The sequence below is a fragment of the Oncorhynchus tshawytscha genome, linkage group LG09 (assembly GCF_018296145.1).
Source record: "Oncorhynchus tshawytscha isolate Ot180627B linkage group LG09, Otsh_v2.0, whole genome shotgun sequence".
NCBI lineage: Eukaryota > Metazoa > Chordata > Actinopteri > Salmoniformes > Salmonidae > Oncorhynchus > Oncorhynchus tshawytscha.
Window position 1 is genome coordinate 34701588 of NC_056437.1, and position 23652 is coordinate 34725239.

General features: G+C 46.2%; 1 protein-coding gene across 1 annotated transcript; it reads right to left on the reverse strand.

The window, feature by feature from the left end:
* Positions 1-73: 73 nt before the first annotated feature.
* On the reverse strand, positions 74-23652 carry LOC112259124 (A-kinase anchor protein 10, mitochondrial). The gene is made up of 15 exons (XM_042326829.1): positions 23398-23652; positions 18228-18275; positions 16831-17016; positions 11593-12129; positions 11117-11215; positions 10745-10829; positions 8757-8880; positions 8409-8545; positions 7162-7306; positions 5079-5243; positions 4729-4841; positions 4013-4095; positions 2309-2361; positions 2116-2208; positions 74-1823 (listed from the first exon to the last, which is right to left on the reverse strand). Exons 1-15 carry the CDS (start codon positions 23417-23419, stop codon positions 1818-1820), a joined length of 1896 nt encoding a protein of 631 aa, XP_042182763.1. The 5' UTR covers positions 23420-23652; the 3' UTR covers positions 74-1817.

Below are 23652 nucleotides of genomic sequence, written 5' to 3' on the forward strand. Positions count from 1 at the left end.
CCCCCACTGGTTAAACGGCATTGCAACAAGAGAAATCGCATTTTGCTATTTTAAAACGACTTTAGCGACAAAATAGGCAGAAAAGTTTTATTGTACGATAGCCATAAAATATTTACAATAAAGTATTTCATACTGTACAACAAAATGGGGATAAAACAATTTTGATGCACAAAACTGCAGCATCTCTATGAACTTATTCAAAAGCCAACCACACACACTTGAAACACTGCACTGGGATGAGCACTAATTTGCTGAATTACAGGTTGCATCATTATCTTGCAATGCTAGAGGTTAAATACCCAAGTGCAATTAAGAACATGTTGGCCACAAACTAAGATCAGCCATCAAGCTAATGACTGAAATGGAGCCAAATCAATCCCCATGTTTGGTGGCAAACAAGACTTGCATTTCGTGCAAAGAGGAATTGTGTCATTTTTCATCAGTGGTAGCACTTCTGTTCCTTCTAGTACTCTGCCAAATAAAAATAAAAGCTTATATATATATAGAAATCCAACACAATTTAAATATATTATAGATTACGTACACATACGTCAGAAAAACAATATTAGTGGTACATAGTACCAAGAGAGTCCTTTTCCACACATCTCAATGAGGTTCAAAATCATAACAATATTAACATTATATTCAAAGAGTAGACTTTTCAATTGAACATTTGTAATTGAGATTTGCTTAGACATTGCTTTTGACAGTACATACAAAAAAAGAAAAGGTCAACAATCACCATAAAAAAAAAACTAACATGAATATATTGGGGTTAAAGAGAAATCTAAATATGTATAAAATTATATTGAGTCGCACGGAGTTGCTCTTTCTTTGCAACTGTAGAACTTCTTCAGTACACAACAAGGAGTATTTATGCATTTGTCTTTGCTCTGTAATGACATGGACAAGGAGCCAGAGCTAGAGATGCATGTGGTTAGCTAGACCGCAAATTCAATATGGTCCATTCCAGTTTCACTGTAACATGTCTGACCAGCCCTCTACAGTACATTAGGGCACAGCTAGGAGGGCAAGACAACTCAACCTATCATCATAGTAACCCACCCCACAATACTCCAGGAGGGCCCAGGAATATTAGCAAGTTATGCATCAGCCGCAAATAAAAACTTTACAAAGCACCTACTGGTGGATTCCATCTTAAAATTGTACGTGTCACTGACCCCTTTCAAAGAGATTTCATTAAAAACAAGAAATAAGGAATGGGCATAAGGGCAAGAGGTGGTGATGGTGTAAGGAGAGACGATGTGCAGGAATCAAGAGAGGAGTGGACAACCAAATCTTCTTAGTGATCGCTTTATGAAGGATGCTTCAGGTCCCTGCAGGCTCCCTCTTGGATGGCATGGTAACAGAGGTAACCATGGCAGGGCCGATGCTTTCTGAAGTGCTGCTTCTTCTGACAGCTCCTGTTCAGCCCCATTTTGTGTCATAGCTTGTCATCTCTCCTTCCCTGGGGAATTTGTTCTGGAAGGAAGTCTGGTACTCTGGTGCTCTTTGTGCCACTGCTTTGTTTTTCTTTTTCCTCTTCATTTGTTCAGCGATGCCTTCATAGTGTTACAAACAGTTGGAAGGATGGGATCTACTTCAAGTTTTTCCGCTCACTCACACACACACCGGTACAAGTTAATGCAGGAGATCATGGAATGCATTTGTTCTTTGATCTCTATTGATGCGTTTCATCTTAAGGTAATTCCAGTGTACAGTTCATCACTGGACTAGGGGACGTGTCTGTCTGTCAGTCTGTCTCTATAGGGTGAGGGATGAGGGGAGTGACAATGTTTTGGTTCTCCACAGGAGGCTCATAACTGGGGAGAGAGATTGTCCATGTTTCATTGTCAATCATCATACAACAGTAAACGTGTCACAGGTGAGGAGTTATTTTCTATAGTTGACTATATAGTGGCAGATAAATGCAATGGCTTTGGACTGTCATGAATAGGAAACTAGAGCATACAGATATCTGTGACAATTACAAGGCATTTACAGAAATTGGGCCTGGCGAATTGTCTTCAATGCACTCAAGAGTTTGTACTTATCCAATGTGCAGTACACTTATCAAGAGTCCACCATGTTGTAGATTGAGGCAGACTGACTTACCTTGGTGGATTCGCCAGGACTGTCGTGGTGCGCCTGGTGTACGACATCATTGACGATCATTTTAGCGATCTTCCAGGCCATCTCCTCCTGGGCCTAAACACACATGTTACGATTCAAAGTGTTCATCAAGCCTAGTGTTTGTTAGTTCAAACAGATTGAACACAAGAGGAGCTTGTTTTGTTGTTTTACATACCTCATCAGAGTTGCCTTGAACAAGTTTCTTCATGGCTAGAGAGAGCATGGAACCTGTGAGGAGAGAGTGGAAAATAGGGCAATGGTCACAAGGATGAGCCTCTTATCTATTGCTCCTCTGTAAGCTACTGGACATATGAGGTACATGAAAAATATATCACAGAACATAATTATCTTAGTATGTGATGTATGCATTTGGAGGAACCCGAGGGCTGGAAAAGCTGGTTTGTGATTAGAGCCATGAAATCTAGCACAAAAAAAAAAGTGTTTTACATATACAGTACAAGTTTAGTCCAGGGCTTATATCCATTTCCTCTATTCTCAGAGAATGTTCTCTTCTAAGAAATCCTAAATAATAGATTCATGTTTTACTGTATAGTCTTTTATAAGATCTAAAAGCACCTTGGGTTTTATTTGGGAGTGCCTCGCAAACTTCAAGCCACTCTGATTGGGGTTAGGATAAGAAGGCAATACCCACACCATGGATGCCTAAGTGACATGGTACCAAAACCATACAAGCAACAATGAACAGTATAGAGAAAGAGCTACGAGTGAAGGAGACAGGCATATATACACTATATGCACGAAACATTAAGGACACCGGCTCTTTCCATGACAGACTGACCAGGTGAACGCAGGTGAAAGCTTTGATCCCTTAGAGGTCACTTGTTAAATCCACTTCAAATCAGTGTAGATGAAGGGGAGACAGGTTAAAGAAGGATTTTTAAGCCCTGAGACAATTGAGACATGGATTTTGTATGTGTGCCATTCAGAGGGTGAATGGGCAAGACAAAATATTTCTGCTTTTGAATGGTAGTAGCTGCCAGACACACCAGTTGTGTCAAGAACTGTAACACTGCTGGATTTTTCACACTCAACAGTTTCCGTGATACCCCTTAAAATGATTGGATTCTATTATTTCAGCCACACCTGTCGCTGACAGATGTGTGCCTTCAGAAACAATTCATACCCCTTGACTCATTCCACATTTTGTTGGGTTACAGCCTGAATTCAAAATTGATTATTTTTCTCACCCATCTACACTGAATACCCCATATGACTAAGTGGATACATTTTTAGAATAAAAAAAAATACAGAAATATCTCATTTACACAAGTATTCACACCTCCGAGTCAAAACTTTGAATAAGCACCTTTGGTGGTGATTACAGCTTTGAGTCGTCTTGGGGGTGTCTATCAGCTTTACACATCTGGATTTGGGGATTTTCTCCAATTCTTCCTTGCAAATAATTCTCAAGCTCTGTTAAGTTAGACAGGGCGCAGCGGTGAACAGCAACAGATTTTCAATGGGATTCAAGCCTGGGCTTTGGCTGGGCCACTCAAGGTCTTTCACATTCTTGTTCTGAAGCCATTGCGGGGTTGCTTTGGTTGTATTCTTGGTGTCCTTGTTCTGTTGGATCATAAATATTCACCTCAGTCTAAGGACTTTTGCACTCTGAAGCAGGATCTCATCAAGGATTTGCCTGTATTTGGCTCCATTCTTACCAGTCTCCCAGTCCCTGACACTGAAAAGCATCTACATAGCATGATGCTGCCACCACCATGCTTCACGGTAGGGTAATCATTTTATACATTTTGAATTCGGGCTGTAACAACATAATGTGGAATGAGTCAAGGGGTTTGAACACTTTCTGAAGGAACTCTATAGCCTATAAATAATTGCTACATTAGTGTTTGCCTGTTACCTTTGGATTTCTTCACATCCGGTTCTGGTTCGGCTTCCCTGATAAACTGGCCCAGCTCGTTGACTTTCCCAAACGTCATTCTTCTGAACAGTGAGGTGACATAGCCAATGAAGTCATACATATAGGATGTTAATGGAGACAGCACCCTGTTACTAGCCTGGTCCCATATCAGTTTGTGTTGTATGGCCAATTCCTAATAGTCATAGTCATTCGGTCCCAGCACAAACAGATCTGAGACCAAGCTAATCTCTTACTGCAACTAGGACACTACCGGTGCTGCCTAAGGCCACACAAATCTCCTATATCAGCCTGTGTTGGGCCATTAGACTGCCATCAGAGCTGATTGTAATGTAATGGGGATGACCTACAAATCTGCCATGTCACAGAGGACTGCACTGCAGTCTTTGAAAATATGTATTTGGAGCAGTTTAGTCACATGAATGGTCATTACACACTGGCCTACTTAGCTAGCATCAAAGAACTCTCTTGGGGAAATTACAGTAGTAAAATCAGGGCAGTTGAAGGGTAGCTATGGAGGAAATTTTGCACGATTATAAAAACAATTTTCACTCATTTTGTCCAGCAGAGAAACATGAAAATCCAAATCAAATATTTGAAATAGTAATGTGGTTTACAGAGCCATTTGAGGTGACTGTACTGAGAGTGGTGAGAATAAGTAACTAAAGGAGGCCTGAGTAGGCTATGCAGAAACTCACCCAGCATAGGGGCGCTGGTACAGGGACTCTGGGTCCAGGCTGGCTATGTCCACTGTTATTGCTTCGTCAAAGTTTTTCAAGATTTTTATTGCTGCCACCTTTTTGGCACCTTGCTGTAAGCGAAAAAATATATAATGATTTGCACATTTAGAGCAGAACTAGAGGGGAAATCAATCTATTTATGTTAAGTAAACAAATTAATACCCACTGACTATTGAACAAAAGGTATGAGTGCTACTGCTGTTGAACATAATTGATTTGCGTGCACTTAGACAATGAAAATAGGAAAATGCCAGTAGAGCTAAAGTGAAAGTACAGGTTGTGAGCAGGTCAGGTGTGGGGTTATCTACCTGGGCTTGAGACCCCTCAGTTGCGTTGGTGCTGCGGTCAAGGTCAGAGGCCACGCCTTGACCGGGAGCGCTAGCCAGCACAAACTCATCCGCTCGGACAGAGTTGATAAGGTCACTCAGATACTTGTAGTAAAGGTTACTCGACAGGAAGCCTGGCATGTAGACCTGCGAGAAGAAATATGATATTAACAAAGCTAAACTTCAAAATGCCTTTCAGTCACAAAGGTCTTCCGTTTTCTCCAGAGCCTGACAAAGTGTTTCAACATCATCCCTAGCCTTGGCAACAAAGTCGTACCACTGAGACACACAGTGCATTCGGAAAATATTCAGACCACTTTACATTTGGTTACATTACAGCCTTATTCTAAAATGTATTAAATTGTTATTTTCCAGCTCAATCTTCAACACAATACCCCATAAAGATAAAGTAAAAACAGGCTTAGAAATATTTGCGAATGTATATTTAAAAAAAATCTAACTGAAATATCACATTTGCGTAAGTATTCAGACCCTTTACTCAGCACTTTGTTAAAACACCTTTGTCAGCGATTACAGCCTTCCGTCTTCTTGGGTATGACGCTACAAGCTTGGCACACCTGTATTTGGGGAGTTTCTCCCATTCTTCTCTGCAGATCCTCTCAGGTTGGATGGGGAGCGTCGCTGCACAGCTATTTTCAGGTCTCTCCAGAGATGTTTGATTGGGTTCAAGTCCGGGTTCTGGCTGGGCCACTCAAGGCCATTCAGAGACTTGTCCCGAAGCCACTCCTGCATTGTCTTGGCTGTGGACTTAGGGTCGTTTTCCTGTTGGAAGGTGAACCTTCGCCCCAGTCTGAGGTCCTGAGCACTCTGGAGCAGGTTTACATCAACGATCTCTCTGTACTTTGCTCTGTTCATCTTTCACTCTATCCTAACTAATCTCCCAGTCCCTGCCACTGTAAAACATCCCCACAGCAAGATGCTGCCACCACTATGATTCACCGTAGGGATGGTGCCAGATTTCTTCCAGACGTGACGCTTGTCATTCAGGCCAAAGTGTTCAATCTTGGACCAATCAGACCAGATAATCGTCTTGTTTCTCATGGCTGTCATGTGCCTTTTACTGAGAAGTGGCTTCCGTCTGGCTACTCTACCATAAAGGCCGAATTGGTGGAGTGCTGCAGAGATGGTTGTCCTTCTGGAATGTTCTCCCATCTCCACAGAGGAACTCTGGAGCTCTGTCAGAGTGACCATCGGGCTCTTGGTCACCTCCCTGACCAAGGCCATTCTTCCACGATTGCTCAGGTTGGCCAGGCGGCCAGCTCTAGGAAGCGTGTTGGTGGTTCCAAACTACTTCCATTTAAAAATGGAGGCCACTGTGTTCTTGGGGACCTTCAATGCTGCAGACATTTTTGGTTCCCTTCCCCAGACCTGTGCCTCGTCACAATCTACAGACAATTCCTTTGACCTCATGGCTTGGTTTTTGCTCTGACATGCACTGTCAACTGTGGGACCTTATACAGACAGGTGTGTGCCTTTCCAAACCAAGTCCAATCAATTGAATTTACCACAGCTGGACTCCAATCAAGTAGTAGAAACATCAAGGATGATCAATGGAAACAGGATACACCTGTGCTAAATTGAGTCTAATAGCAAAGGGTCTGAATACTTATGTAAACAAGGTATCCGTTTTTTAAATTAAAATATATATATATAAGTTATGGGGTATTGTGTGTAGATTGATGAGGAAAAAATATAACTTAATCATTTTTTAGAAAAAGGCTGTAACGTAACAAACTGTGGAAAAGGGGAAGGGGTCTGAATACTTTACGAATGCACTGTATCTATGGCTCTGGTACCACTACCTTCAATAACCACAAAGGCCTGTCATTGATAATCTAAGCCTCATGGTCTTAATCTAAGCCTCATGGTCTCAATCTAAAGGAGTACCCAAAAGTAAATAATTTTGACGTGTAATTTCTGTTTTGTTTTTCTGGCTGAATTCCAGGTGATTTTACAGTGGTGAGTTTGCAGTGACCGCTGTGGGTTTCCTATATGTTGTCATATGTATTTGGCCCAGGTAACTGGGTGACCTACGACCCCTTACCTTTTCCATGGTGGTCCAGGCCTGTCTGAGAGGAGTGGTGAAGCAGTCGGGTAGAGGCCCTCCCTCCCGGCAGATATTAGACTCTATCTCCATCCGCACAGAGTCATCAAAACCCAGCGGGTTGGTGGCTTGGAGTGAGAAATACCTGGGGAGGAAACAGATGAGATCATTATTAAACTGGTTCTCAAATAAACAAGCCAGGCTGAGTAATGTGGAGGTGGTAGCCCTTTACACTCATACCAATATACGGTTGAAAAGTGAAGACTTGGGCAGTGATAAATGCTTAAATTGGAACGCAGGACTGTCAAAGTTTTGCGATACAATACGTCAGAACTTAGGCTCTGTGCTTCAAAGCACTGTATGGGTTTTGACTGACAGTCATTCTGAACTTGAGCACCTCGCGTGACAAGAAGTTCGTTATTTTATAACTTAGCTAGTCATGCTAGCAATAGAACAGGCTTTCAAATGATGCCCATCTGACCCAGATTACGATTTATAAATGGATCATTTTTGGATTGCGTAAACAACAGTAATTGTGTGATGGCGTGGATGCAGGGCTGTGTTACAAACAAAACAGTGACAAGTGTGCCTGCGCTAGTTCCTCAATGGCACAGCTAGGAGAGCTAAAAAATATATATTTTTAAATCACCTTATAGTTGAAGACTCTTCTTTGAGTAATAAAAGTGCATTGAAATTACTTAGGAACTGTGCTTGAAGACACCAGTTAGCCCTCTCACTCAAACCCTTGTAATTTGTATGTCTTATGTTGCAACTACCCCACATTTTTCTAGAATATTGTGATATGATACTGAATTTTTCCTGAGTATTTTCAGATCATATTATGGATTCAGTCTTGTGAACGGTTGTGTTCTCACCTTTGGTCTAATAATTGCCATATAATGTCCAAACTGTTCCTTTTCTAAGATAGTGTGAAGGCATAGGTAGTGTGAAGGCATAGGTAGTGTGAAGGCATAGGTAGTGTGAAGGCATAGGTAGTGAAGGCAAATATAGTGTAAATAGATGTCTTAGGCACACCAATACGTTTACTGGCCTAGAGTACTTAAAACCGCTGAACAGAGCGCCGGCCGCAATTTGCAAACCAAGCATGCATCAATTTTACATGTAGAACAGTGTGAAAATGTCGTCAGTCAGACATCTATAGCAGGTGGTCTCTCAAACACAGTGCACTGAATGATCCGCAGACAAACGCTAGATCCCTATTCGGTGAGATGTGTGTGAGCAGTTACTTGTCGTAAAGGATCATGGCGTCGTTCTGGGCCTCCAGGCCGTCGTACTGGCCAGCCTTAGCAGCCAGCTGGTCCTGGAAGTTATCTGCTGCCAGCCAGAACTGCAGGACATTCACAGCGTCCTCCTTTTCCATGTACTGGGGAGACACACAACATACTAGCTTTATTACCAACGACACTTCTATTAACACCATATGACATTAATGTGGAATAGAAGAGAGAATAACAGAAGAGATACAAACACCACCAGTACCACTAATGAGTAAAACACCTATGAATGAACTTGATAAACTGTGGCTGTGTATATTTAATAGCGAGCAACAGTAACATCAGTTGTGTTGCTCTTACCTCAGAGAAGTAGAAGAGGGCCGACTCACAGAATAAGATGTCTGCCAGGAACACAGAGCCACTTGTCAACACTTCGATCTGGTACTTACAGAAATGATGGCTGCGCAAGAATTCACTAAAGTGCCTGGGAAATATAGATTATACAGTTGAAGTCAGAAGTTTACATACACCTTAGCCAAATACATTTAAATTCAGTTTTTCACAATTCCTGACATTTAATCCTAGTAAAAATTCCCTGTTTTAGGTCAGTTAGGATCACCACTTTTTTTTAAGAATGTGAAATGTCAGAATAATAGAGAATTATTTCTTTCATATTTTATTTCTTTCATCACATTCCCAGTGGGTCAGAAGGTTACATACACTAAATTTGTATTTGGTAGCATTGCCTTTAAATTGTTTAACTCGGGTCAAACATTTTGGATAGCCTTCCACAAGCTTCCCCCAATAAGTTGTGTGAATTCAGGCCCATTCCTCCTGACAGAGCTGGTGTAACTGAGTCAGGTTTGTAGGCCTCCTTGCTCACAAGCTTTTTCAGTTCTGCCCACAAATGTTCAAGAGGATTGAGGTCAGGGCTTTGTGATGGCCACTCCAATACCTTGACTTTGTTGTCCTTAAGCCATTTTGTCACAACTATGGAGGGATGCTTGGGGTCATTGTCCATTTCAAAGACCCATTTGTGACCAACCTTTAACTTCCTGACTGGTGTCTTGAGATGTTGCTTCAATATATTCACATAATTTTCCTGCCTCATGATGCCATTTATTTTGTTAAGTGCACCAGTCCATCCTGCAGCAAAGCACCCTCACAACATGATGCTGCCACCCCTGTGCTTCCCGGTTGGGATGGTGTTCTTCGGCTTGCAAGCCTCCTTTTTTTACTCCAAACATAACAATAGTCATTATGGCCAAACAGATCTATTTTTGTTTCATCAGGCCAGAAGACATTTCTCCAAAAAGTACAATCTTTGTCCCCATGTGCAGTTGCAAACCATAGTCTGGCTTTTTTATGGAAGTTTTGGAGCAGTGGCTTCCTCCTTGCTGAGCAACCTTTCAGGTTATGTCGATATAGGACTCGTTTTACTATGGATATAGATAATTTTGTGCCCGTTTCCTCCAGCATCTTCACAAGGTCTCTTGCTGCTGTTCTGGGATTGATTTGCACTTTTCGTACCCGTCATACTGTTCATATGACGGGTGTCATATGTTCATCTCTAGGAGACAGAACAATTCTCTTTCCTGATCAGTATGACGGCTGAGTGGACCCATGGTGTTTATACTTGCATACTATTGTTTGTACAGATGAACGTGGTACCTTCAGGCATTTGGAAATTGCTCCCAAGGATGAACCAGACTTGCGGACGTTTATCATTTTTTTCCTAGGTCTTGGCTGATTTCTTTTGATTTTCACATGATGTCAAGCAAAGATGCACAGAGTTTGAAGGTTGGCCTTTAAATACATCCCCAGGTACACCTCCGATTGACTCAAATGATGTATATTAGCCTATCGGAAGCTTCTAAAGCCATTACATTATTTTCTGGAATTTTCCAAGCTGTTTAAAGGCACAGTCAACTTAGTGTATGTAAACTTCTGACCCAGTGGAATTGTGATACAGTGAATTATAAGTGAAATAATCAGTCTGTAAACAATTGTTGGAAAAATGACTTGTGTCATGTACAAAGTAGATGTCCTAACCGACTTGCCAAAACTATAGTTTGTTAACAAGAAATTTGTGGAGTGGTTGAAAAAGGAGTTTTAATGACTCCAACCTAAGTGTATGTAAACTTCCGACTTCAACTGTATCTGGTCACATTTACATTTATGATCTAGGAGTGGATTAGTGTATTACAGAACAGTGGTAAAACTTTCATCCTAGGAGAAAAATCATGAAAACTAAAGAAAAACACTGGCACTTTACATGAACTAATTGAATAAATAAATCTTTCAACGGATACGAAAACAGGAAGATTGGAAAAACAAAAAAAACGTACTGTTGTTCCATGATGGAGAAGACGACAGACTGTGCAATGACGAAACAGTTTGGGTCCACCAGTCCATCCTCCCCACAGATTTTAGCTGTCAAAAAAGGACAAAAAACAGTCACACAACCGAATATCAATCATCCACAAAATAGTTATCCCGAAACCAAGTTAAATATACTGAGATGATTACAGCTGATTTGATCTTTAATGTTGGTTGCAACAGTCTTACTAAGTCTAACATTCTTAGGAATGCATACAGTACTCACAAAGTTCTGATACAGCACTCACACAGTCTGAGTACTCATACAGTGACAGCAATGTCTTAAGAGTCAAAGTCTCATACTAACGGCAAATAGGCGGCAATCAGGACTCATTTCTTACCGACTATGTCGTTTCTGAGCTGTTCTGTGATGGGGATGGGCCTAGCAGCGTCTGGAGAGATGTACTTGGTGAAGATGTTCACTGCATCTCTCTCTATACCTACAACACACAGGAGGAGAAGATGTTTAACAGCCAGCCACACGCGTCATAAACTGTGTCCAACTCAGATATTGTTACCTCCAATGTGCTATTAAAACAAATTAACGTCATTATTCTGACAGTCAGTTGTTTCACACGGTGGAAATAAGAACAAATATAGTGAATATACTAGCCTTCTCTAGTCAGTGAGTTATACAGGCCTATAAATAAATGATAAAGACAAGCCAAACACACAAAAGGAGTTGAAGTACAGCCATAGAGTCTCTGAAACATGCACCACCAGTCGGCTCGAAGAGACTCCGGGCTACTTACTTAACCTTTATCTATGCAAGTAAATCATGAACAGATTCTTTACAATTACGACCAGTCAAACGTACTCTTCATGAGCTTGTCTGAAAGCTCCTTGAGGGCGTTGGTGGACTGCAGCTTGAATGACGTCCCTGTCCTGTAGGAGGGCTGTCTGGTGGGGGTGTCTGCTCTGCTGGGAGTACCAGGCCTCTGGTCCACCATAGAGCTGAAGGAGTCCCTGTGGACGAGCTGCGCCGTGGGGCCTTCACTACTGTTACTGTTAGCGTCCTGGGGGCTGGGGGTAAGGGGGCGTGAGGAGGAAGGCCTGGGGATGGAGTGTAGGTCCATGTCTGAGTAGGATGAGGGGTCGGGGGAGACGGGGGGGGAGGCGGGCTCGGCCAGGGAGCTGTGTTTGACTGAGTTGAGGCTGTGGGCCCGGACCCGAGACCAGCTGGTGGAGCGAAAGCTCTCTGCCTCCAGCCAGAAGCAGACCAGGTGGTCAGCCCCGCGGGCCTCCTGGAACTGGATGTAGTAGGGCATGGCCACGTTGTCCCGCAGAATCTGATCCACCGTCTTAGACAAGCGTGAACGTGTCTCAGAGGCCAGGTAGTTCACACTAGAGCGCCCTGAAACACACACATCAACCAATTAATCAAATGTCATTATAAAGACCTTTTTACATCAGCAGTTCTCACAAAGTCTTTAACAGTAACCTTGCCTAAACAACCACAGCATTCTGAATAAAACCATACACAATCAATAACAAAAGAGAATACTTACAAAAAAAATATTTTAAAAACCTATTCAACTACGGCACATTTCCTGGGTCACATGACCAGAGAGGCCATATGAATGACTGACTGAAGCCTGGCTGGGGGCCTCCAATTACATAATGGACTAAAGTTGGAGCACTAAACAGTGAGCTGACTGAGGTGTTTTGTGATAAGTGTTGTGTGTTCCTGGTATCAGCTCCAGAGTTGGCAGGCTGCCACGGGTGACTGAGCCGGAAGCTTAGCTCTCGCTCGCTCCATGCCACCCCCTCCCTCCCTCCCTCTCGTGCCCCCGTCCTCCCCCCCCCTCCCCCTCCCTCTCCCTCCGTGCCCCCCGACCCTCCTCCCTCGCTCCGCCCCCCCCCTCCCTCCCTGCCCCCCCCCCTCGCTCCGTGCCCCCCCCCCCCTCCCTCTCTCGCTCCGTGCCCCCCTCCTCTTGCTCCGCTGCCCCCCTCCCCCTCTCCCTCTCTCGCTCCATGCTCCCCCCCCCTCTCCCTCGCTCCGTGCCCCCCCCTCCTCTCGCTCCGTGCCCCCCCCTCCCCTCCTCGCGCTCCGTGCCCCCCCCCCCCCTCTCTCGCTCCGTGCCCCCCCTCCCCTCTCCGTGCCCCCCCCCCCCCTCTCTCTCTCGCTCCGTGCCCCCCCCCCCTCCCCTCTCTCTCTCTCTCCGTGCTCCGTGCCCCCTCCTCCCTCCCTCTCTCGCTCCGTGCCCCCCCCCCCCCTCCTCTCTCTCGCTCCGTGCCCCCCCTCCTCCCTTCCTCTCTCTCTCGCTCCGTGCCCCCCCCCCTCCCCTCTCTCTCTTGCTCCGTGCCCCCCCCCTCCCTCCCTCTCGCTCCGTGCCCCCCCCCCCTCTCCCTCTCGCTCCGTGCCCCCCCCTCCCCCTCCCTCCCTCTCGCTCCGTGCCCCTCCCCCTCCCTCTCGCTCCGTGCCCCCCCCCCCCCTCCCTCTCGCTCCGTGCCCCCTCCCTCCCTCTCTCTCCGTGCCCCCCCTCCCTCTCTCTCTCCGTGCCCCCTCCCTCTCTCTCTCCGTGCCCCCCTCTCTCCTCGCTCCGTGCCCCCCTCCCTCTCTCTCCGTCCCCCTCCTCTCTCTCTCCGTGCCCCCCTCCTCCCTCCCTCTCTCGCTCCGTGCCCCCCCCTCTCCCTTCCTCTCTCTCGCTCCGTGCCCCCCTCCTCCCCCTCTCTCTCTTGCTCCGTGCCCCCCTCCTCCCTCCTCTCTCTTGCTCCGTGCCCCCTCCTCCCTCCCTCTCGCTCCGTGCCCCCCCCCCCTCCCTCTCGCTCCGTGCCCCCCCTCCCCCCTCCCTCTCGCTCCGTGCCCCCCCCCCCTCCCTCTCGCTCCGTGCCCCCCCTCCCTCTCGCTCCGTGCCCCCCTCCCTCCTCTCTCTCGCTCCGTGCCCCCCCCCCTCCCTCTCTCGCTCCGTGCCCCCCCTCCTCTCTCTCTCGCTCCGTGCCCCCCTCTCTCTCTCGCTCCGTGCCCCCCCCCTCTCTCTCTCTCGCTCCGTGCCCCCCCTCTCTCTCGCTCCGTGCCCCCCTCTCTCTCGCTCCGTGCCCCCCTCTCTCTCGCTCCGTGCCCCCCCCTCTCTCGCTCCGTGCCCCCCCCTCTCTCTCGCTCCGTGCCCCCCTCTCGCTCCGTGCCCCCCCCCTCTCGCTCCGTGCCCCCCCTCTCTCGCTCCGTGCCCCCCCCCCTCCGCTCCGTGCCCCCCCCCTCTCGCTCCGTGCCCCCCCCTCTCTCGCTCCGTGCCCCCCCCTCTCTCCGCTCCGTGCCCCCCTCTCTCTCGCTCCGTGCCCCCCCCCTCTCCTCTCTCGCTCCGTGCCCCCCCCCCTCTCTCGCTCCGTGCCCCCCCCTCTCCCTCTCGCTCCGTGCCCCCCTCTCCCTCTCGCTCCGTGCCCCCCCTCCCTCCCGCTCCGTGCCCCCCCTCCCTCTCTCGCTCCGTGCCCCCTCCCCCCTCCGTGCCCCCCCCCTCTCTCCTCCGTGCCCCCCCCCTCCCTCTCGCTCCGTGCCCCCCTCTCCCTCTCGCTCCGTGCCCCCCCTCTCCCTCTCGCTCCGTGCCCCCCCTCTCGCTCCGTGCCCCCCTCTCTCGCTCCGTGCCCCCCCCCTCTCGCTCCGTGCCCCCCCCTCTCCCTCTCGCTCCGTGCCCCCCCCTCTCCCTCTCGCTCCGTGCCCCCCTCTCCCTCTCGCTCCGTGCCCCCCTCTCCCTCTCGCTCCGTGCCCCCCTCTCCCTCTCGCTCCGTGCCCCCCCCTCTCCCTCTCGCTCCGTGCCCCCCTCTCCCTCTCGCTCCGTGCCCCCCCCCGCTCCCTCTCGCTCCGTGCCCCCCTCCCCTCTCGCTCCGTGCCCCTCCCCTCTCTCTCTCCCTCCGTGCCGCCCCCCTCTCTCTCGCTCTGTGCCTCCCTCTCCCTCTCTCGCTCTGTGCCTCCCTCTCCCTCTCTCCTGTCCAGGAGCTCACGCCTGCTGAGTCCTGTCTGGGGTCCAGTCAGTGCAGTATACACTGCATTCGGAAAGTATTCAGACCCCTTGACGTTTTCAGCATTTTGTTACATTACAGCCTTATACTATAATGGTTCTAATAGGTTTTTCATCAATCTTCACACAATATGCCATAATGACAAAGAAAAAAACTTGACACCTGTATTTGGAGAGTTTCTCCCATTCTTCTCTGCAGATCCTCTCAAGCTCTATCAGGTTGGAGGGGGATCATTAATGCTCCACTATTTTCAGGTCTCTCCAGAGATGTTTGATCAAGTTCAAGTCCGGGCTCTGGCTGGGCCACTCAATGACATTCAGAGTCTTGTCCCAAAGCCTCTCCTGCTTTGTCTTGGCTGTGTACTTAGGGTCGTTGTCCTGTTGGAAGGTGAACCTTCGCCCCCAGTCTGAGGTCCTGAGCAGGTTTTCATCAAGGATCTGTACTTTGCTCCATTCACCTTTCCCTTGATCCTGACTAGTCTCCCATTCCCTGCCGCTGAACACATCCCCACAGCATGATGCTGCCACCACCATGCTTCACCGTAGGGATGGTGCCAGATTTATTCCAGACGTGACACTTGGCATTCAGGCCAGAGTTCAATCTTTGTTTCATCAGACCAGAGAATTTTATTTCTCATGGTCTGAGAGTCCTTTAGGTGCCTTTTGGAAAATTCCAAGCGGGCTGTCATGTGCCTTTTACTGAGGAGTGGCTTCCATCTGGCCACTCTACCATAAAGGCCTGATTTGTGGAGTGCTGCAGAGATGGTTGTCCTTCTGGAAGGTTCTCCCATCTCCACAGAGGAACTCTAGAGCTCTGTCAGAGTGACCATCGGATTCTTGATCACCTCCCTGACCAAGGCCCTTCTCCCCCGATTGCTCCGTTTGGCCGGGTGGCCAGCTCTAGGAAGAGTCAAACTGCTTCCATTTAAGAATGATGGAGGCCACTGTGTTGTTGGGGGATCTTCAATGCTGCAGACATTTTTTTGGTACCCTTCCCCAGATCTGTGCCTCGACACAATCCTGTCTTGGAGCTCCACGGACAATTCCTTCATCCTCATGGCTTGGTTTTTGTTCTAACAACTGTGGGACCTTTTATAGACAGGTGTGTGCCTTTCCAAATCATGTCCAATCAATTAAATTTACCACAGGTGGACTCCAATCAAGTTGTAGAAACATCTCAAGGATGAGCAATGGAAACAGGATGCACCGGAGCTCAATTTCAAGTCTCATAGCAAAGGGTCTGAACACTGTTTTGATTTTTTATACATTCTTTTATTTAATCCATTTTAGAATAGGGCTATAACGTAACAAAATGTGGAAAAAGTCAAGGGGTCTGAATACTTTCAGAATGCACTGTAGTGTTGTCACCCTACTCTACTGCATTCCCAGGCCAGGCCTCAAAGATACACCACTGGTTCAACCACCCCCTCCCTCTGACTCACCGGTAACTAAAGCACCTGTCCCAGCAGGTGTTGTTACTCACCATGTCATAAACAATACGGGTGTAGCTGGCTGCTGTAGCACTATAAAACAAGTTCCTGATATCCACCAACTAATGAACTGCTTGATTTAAATAGCCTACATCTTCAGAGGGAAGACGATTTAGGGAATTCTTATGTATCGTACTTAGGGCACAGCAAGTTTCTCAGTACGACACATACATTATACGTAGGACCAGGAGTTTTACCAGGCCATGTGTTCACTCAGGAAAACCTCTGGGCCATATTTATGCATCATACTTAAAAACGTTGCTGGTAGCGTGCTGGTTGGTCAAAATGCTAACCCATGCATGAAGCTGGAGCGAGTGCGTCGCAGGATTAGCCTGGCCGGTTGGCAGTTAAACACAGCAGCACCATGTCCACTAGCCACCATTATCATTTTGTATCAGCTCACTCATACATGACCACACACGATCCAGTCAAAAGGACAGGATTTAAAGCGAAAGAGCTCATCCATTCAAATCAATCTAAATCACCGATCTAGGATCAGTTTAACCTTTTCAATCATAATGACCTAATCCCAGATCAGAACTGCTACTCAAACACTTGTTAATACACGCCATGAAAACTAAGACAAATCAGTGGAGGACTGGAGGTACATACCCAGATCACCAAAGTGTGCAGCCTCCATGTGGATGGGCTGTTTCTTGAGGATTGCTGTGCGTCCGCGGGCGAAGGAGTCCATGTTGGCAGAGATGGCATTGATAGCCACATGGCTGGGCCCTGCCGCCTCCAGGATGGCATGATGGTTCCGGAGGTTCAGGGAGGGGGACTGGGGGCTCGTTGGGGCTACAGGGGAGGAGGAAAGGAGGATGGTTGAAAAGAAATAGGTATCTTAATTCCTTTGATCAACACAGTCAATGTAGGCTTAACTTTCTAGATGACAGAAACCCACAACATCAACAACCTGTTATGTTCCTGAAAAACGACTTATTTAACTGAAGTCTGTAGTGATCCAGTACATGAATGTCTCCAGTTAGAGCTCAGAGGGTGGTGACCTTTTATGAAACACTGTGGTGCGGGAGACTTATTGAGTTTTAACTTATTAAAAAAGGTCACTGTGAGCCTGTCTGAAAAGGGAAAATACTTCACGGCTATCTCTCTATCAACTCTTAAACCAAAGTCTCAACTTCCGCTACAATTACTGCCTGGTATACATACACTGAGTTCACCAAACATTAGTAACACCTTCCTAATATTGAGTTGCACCCACTCCTTTGCCCCCAGAACAGCCTATATTCATCTGGGCATGGACTCTACAAGGTGTCAAAAGCGTTCCACAGTGATGCTTATGTTGACTTTAATGCTTCCCACAGTTGGGTCAAGTTGGCTGGAGTTGGCTGATACACACAGGAAACTGTGTGTGGCTTAAAAATCCTTCTTTACCGTCTACTCCCCTTCATCTACACTGATTGAGGTAACATTAATAAGGGATCATAGCTTTCACCTGGATTAACATTATCAGTCTATATTTTATTTTACCTTTATTTAACTAGGCAAGTCAGTTAAGAACAAATTCTTATTTTCAATGATGGCCTAGGAACAGTGGGTTAACTGCCTGTTCAGGGGCAGAACAACAGATTTGTACCTTGTCAGCTCGGGGGTTTGACCTTGCAACCTTGCGGTTGCTAGTCCAACACTCTAACCACTAGGCTACCCTGCCACCTCATATCATGGAAAGAGCAGGTGTTCTTAATGTTTTCTATACTCAGTGATGTGTCTTATTACCTACATCAATCAATTCTCTCTCAGAATATTTACACAAATAACTACAAATAGGAAGAATGATTAAAAAGGGAAAGCTCAAAGGGAAATACCGGTACCTTCAAAAAGGTGTGAGGGAACACAGCACTGCAACTAAAGAGGCACTTGACTGCTTTCAAAGAACATCCAACAAGGGCCTTCCTCTATTTTCAGAGCTTCTCAAAAATGAAACATCAGGTGGCAGCAGCACATCACTGCAATTCATAATTTCAGAGCGTTAGTAGTGTGGTACCCACCTCTATTGACTTTAGCATCAACTGGTCGCTCAGGTTCCTTTCCTTTGGCTGTGGGTCAAAAAAGAATGACATAGCACTGTAATTAGAGCAGTCTCTAACATTTGATTCGCAATACAGGGGGAGATCAGTGACTGGAATATTGGGCCTGGAGTCATTGTAGGGTAAAGCAATAGGGATGATGCGGTGTCACTGAAAAAGCACTCACTAAACTATCCAGTTACATAACGGTCTAGGACTGGTCGGGAAACAGATATGCCTGTGACAGTGATAACCATGTCTGTTCAGCAAACACTCATGCACAGATCCTCACTGTCACACACAGATAACATACGGAGGGAGAAACTAGCTACTTGTGTGTGGCTCCTAAAAGGAATAAAACAGTTATTCTTCACATTGAAGCTTGGCTGCCATTTTACAAGGCGTGTTTATTGACTGCAGTGGCCTTGGTCTATCAGCTCGAGTGTCACAGCAGAGGCATTTTCCCCACTTCGTTGTCATGTTGTTACTGCAAAATACTCTCATCACCATAGTGAACAGTCTGGAAACAATGTCCTGTTTTTCTACACATGTCAGTCTGCCTGTTACATGAAGTAACAGAAATCACCTGGTTACAATAGTGTGGTGAAACTGAACCTTCTGCGCATGACACAAGGAGTCTTTCTGAGGCTCTTTCAGTTGTCAGTGGAGTGGGTCAGCAGATAGGGGCTGGTCTGTGTAGGGCAGGCCTCAGGGGGAAGGATGGAAACCTATTTTTCATTACAGAGGCATCCTATGGTGAGCATTTATAATTTCATTTGCTATAGAAATCGGTGTCTACATATGATTGTTTTCATCATAAGTTCATATTATCCATGGTTTGCGGCACTGTAGGCCTAATACTTTACAGTAGCTATCAAGACAAGTGCGTGTGTGTTACTAGCCCAGGAGTCAAGGTTTATAGTTTGGCCTAGTAATTTTCATGCAATAATATTTGCTTGAAATTTTATTTATTTATTTTTTATTTCACCTTTATTTAACCAGGTAGGCTAGTTGAGAACAAGTTCTCATTTGCAACTGCGACCTGGCCAAGATAAAGCATAGCAGTGTGAACAGACAACACAGAGTTACACATGGAGTAAACAATTAACAAGTCAATAACACAGTAGGAAAAAAAAGGGGAGTCTATATACATTGTGTGCAAAAGGCATGAGGAGGTAGGCGAATAATTACAATTTTGCAGATTAACACTGGAGTGATAAATGATCAGATGGTCATGTACAGGTAGAGATATTGGTGTGCAAAAGAGCAGAAAAGTAAATAAATAAAAACAGTATGGGGATGAGGTAGGTAAAAATGGGTGGGCTATTTACCGATAGACTATGTACAGCTGCAGCGATCGGTTAGCTGCTCAGATAGCAGATGTTTGAAGTTGGTGAGGGAGATAAAAGTCTCCAACTTCAGCGATTTTTGCAATTCGTTCCAGTCACAGGCAGCAGAGAACTGGAACGAAAGGCGGCCAAATGAGGTGTTGGCTTTAGGGATGATCAGTGAGATACACCTGCTGAAGCGCGTGCTACGGGTGGGTGTTGCCATCGTGACCAGTGAACTGAGATAAAGCGGAGCTTTACCGAGCATGGACTTGTAGATGACCTGGAGCCAGTGGGTCTGGCGACGAATATGTAGCGAGGGCCAGCCGACTAGAGCATACAAGTCGCAGTGGTGGGTGGTATAAGGTGCTTTAGTAACAAAACGGATGGCACTGTGATAAACTGCATCCAGTTTGCTGAGTAGAGTGTTGGAAGCAATTTTGTAGATGACATCGGGAGGATAGTCAGTTTTACGAGGGTAAGTTTGGCGGCGTGAGTGAAGGAGGCTTTGTTGCGGAATAGAAAGCCGACTCTAGATTTGATTTTCGATTGGAGATGTTTGATATGAGTCTGGACCACAATCCCAAGGTAAATACTGAGTAGCCAAGAGACATTTAACATTTAACACAATTAGCTTAAGTCAATCCTTTAAAGCTGCAATTTGTAACTTTTTGGGCGACCTGACCAAATTCACATTGAAATGTAAATTATAGATCTGTCACTCATAGAAAGCAAGTCTAAGAAGCGGTAGCAAGTTTAAGAAGCGGTCTGTGTGTGCTATTTCTATGGGTTTAGTTGGTACAATGATTCTCTACCCTATAGTTGCTTGTTTTGTCACATAAACTGAAATTAGACAAACTATTTGAATTTTAGCAACCAGGAAATGGAGGAGCGATTTCTGCATAGTACATCTATCAAGCACTTGAAAGGTAAGTTGCAGTAAGGTGCATCATTAGGTCATGAGTTCGGGTCCTGCTTTGCACAGCATAGCCCTTGATCATGATTCAAGAGTCATTGGATGAAGGCGTCTTCTGTAGGGGGGAGTTGTGTTAAGAGCCGCGGCGCTCGGTCTTAACATTAACACGCATTGCTTGCAGTACAGTTTTGGAAGTACAAGGACCTCATCTTTCATGTTGGTGAGAAATCATTTTAAATTGATACACACCTTTATAAGGTTAGGGTTCCCACATGACCATATTTCCATGTTACAGCACTTGTTTACAGAACACAGACAAAAGACAGAGTGGATGGCATCCCGAGTGGCACAGCGGTCTAAGGCACTGCATCGCAGTGCTAGAGGCGTTACTACAGACCCGGGTTCATTACTACAGACCCGGGTTCATTACTTGGCTCATCGCACTCTAGCGACTCCATGTGGCGGGCCAAGTGACTGCAGGCTGACCCCGTTCGCCAGTCATTAAATTGACTCTTCCGACCCCCTTGCAGCGATGAGACAAGATCGAAAACTGGGGACAAAAAGTAAAATACAAAAAAATATGAGTGAACTACCAGTGCTCATTAGGTATCTGAGTCTCCGAACACCTGTGTGAACGGAATACTGACGCCACAAAGTGATGTCACTGAAAAATACTGTCGGCTGCCACTGTGTTAAATCCAGTGTGCAGTAAGTGTGTATTTTGTATTTGTGAAATTATTTTGATGTGAAAGTAGATTGACTGTATGTTTGTTTATTCCATGTGCAACTGTGTTGTTGTTTGTGTCGGAACTGGTTTGCTTTATCTTGGCCAGGTCGCAGTTGTAAATGAGAACTTGTTCTCAACTAGCCTACCTGGTGAAATAAAATAAAACAATTTAAAGATAAAATGGCTTAAGGACAACAAAGTCAAGGTATTGGAGTGGCCATCACAAAGCCCTGACCGCAATCCTATAGACAATTTGTGGGCAGAACTGAAAAAGATGTATCTTTCTAGAACCATACTGCAATTGAGAATCAAATCAAATTTAATCTTTCTAGAACCATACTGCAATTGAGAATCGATTCACGTTTAGGTGGAGTATTTGGCTGTTTTGGCTTCCAGAGCCAATTTGCCATTTAAAAACAGGTGTTCCTGCATGTGGGCGTTCCTGCATGTGAGCATTCCTGCATGTGAGCATTCCTGCATGTGGGCATTCCTGCATGTGGGCATTCCTGCATGTGCAGGCACCCCCTCATTTTTCTTCTATTGGCACTACAGAGGGTAGTGCGTACGGCCCAGTACATCACTGGGGCTAAGCTGCCTGCCATCCAGGACCTCTACACCAGGCGGTGTCAGAAGGCCCTAAAAATTGTCAAAGACCCCAGCCGCCGCAGTAATAGACTGTTCTCTCTACTACCACATGGCAAGCGGTACCGGAGTGCCAAGTCTTGGACAAAATGGCTTCTCAAAAGTTTACCCCCAAGCCATAAGACTCCTGAAAAGGTAATCAAATGGATACCCAGACTATTTGCATTGTGTGCCCCCCAACCCCTCTTTTTACTCTGCTGCTACTCTCTGTTCATCATATATGCAGTCAATTTAACCATATCTACATGAACATACTACCTCAAATCAGCCTGATTAACCAGTGTCTGTATGTAGCCTCCCTACATATAGCCTGTCTTTTTACTGTTGTTTTATTTCTTTACCTACCTATTGTTCACCTCATACCTTTTTGCACTATTGGTTAGAGCCTGTAAGTAAGCATTTCACTGTAAGGTCTACCTACACCTGTTGTATTCGGCGCACGTGACAAGTAAACTTTGATTTGATTTTAAGCTAGGACAGGCGGGAAGCGTCTGTATGTGGCGTTAACATTAGATGCCAGCCGCCAATAAGCACCACAGAAGAAGGGGCAGGAGCGACAACGGTTGCTAGCTAGCCGTATACCTGTAGACAGTGTCCATGCCCTGCCTGTCGGGCACTGTTTTCCCGCAGTGCTGTTAACGATGGCAAAGGCAGGTGTTCGGTAGGCAGGTGCGAAAAACACTGTGTGCTAGTCCGATACACAGCAGAAGGGGGGGACACAGTGTGCTAGTTAGCTAGCCAACACAAGGTGTTGCCCCAGCTACCCACCTGCTGTGCTTGCCGCAGGCGGGGGCAAACGGTAGACAGGAGGCGGGGCGACACTGTGTGCTAGCGAAGGGAGGAGTGGAGGCGATGGGAGGGGAGGGGGCGAGAGGAGGGGAAGGTTCATTCAGGAACCAATGGGATGTTCGAGGGGCAGCCTTCCTGCAAATGGAATGCCCACATGCAGGAATGCCCTGAATTGCGGGCTGCAGTTGCACACTATTGCTTTAACCAGAACATGTGAGGTCCTTGGACTAAGGATTAAAGTTAGGCTCCTTTAGTGCAATAATGGCCTATCCATGGGGCATAGCAGACTGGCATGGAAGACAGACAAACTAAAGAAAAATGTATGTGGCATTATTAGCTAACACATCACCAAGTGAAAGGCGACGGTGTGGATAGTTAATACCCAATCTAATGTGCATTGTCCAAGAATGAATTGAGATCGATCATGGATGCTAGTTAGGTCTGAACATCAGCTAGCGATTTAAGTGGCAAACGCTATTGAGTAGGAAAACTGGATTAGTTTGCTAACATAGATTTGAGATCATCTGGCTGCTTGTTGTATTTCTTCAGATTTGAAAGAGATAGATGGATTATTTAGAAAATACATTTTTCTCCAACGGATATTTGTCGAAGGCCTTGACTTGACACAGACCTGTCAAGCGCATTCTCATCTCAGTCATTAGCCATCGAGCATTTCTCAACCTCTCCCGCAAGCCTCTTCTTTGCACCCTTCGGCTTGCGCTAGCTGGCTAGGCTAGCATACTTCCTTACCTTTCCTCCTGAAAAACGACATGACGATTTTCACGCTCTGAATGTATACTCAGCTCAATGACAACATCCCGTGGATTCCCGAGTCCCTTCATTCACATGCATCGACTCTAGACAACTGAAATGGGTGTATTTGCAACCGACTGGACTGTTATATCCAACATTTCCCCCTTCTGAAACCAGTGGCCATATTGTCAATACGTCTCACTTCCGGACTGATGCTGCAGCAGCATTGTGGGAAACTTGCATTGTTTGCTA

Coding starts and splice junctions, on each gene's coding strand:
- LOC112259124 (XM_042326829.1), bottom strand. CDS start 23,419: ATGTCGTTTTTCAGGAGGAAAG. Junction 12,130..16,830: donor TGCACACTTTGGTGATCTGG/GTATGTACCTCC, acceptor TGTGTGTTTCAG/GGCGCTCTAGTGTGAACTAC. Junction 4,096..4,728: donor TACCAGCGCCCCTATGCTGG/GTGAGTTTCTGC, acceptor CTCACTGTTCAG/AAGAATGACGTTTGGGAAAG.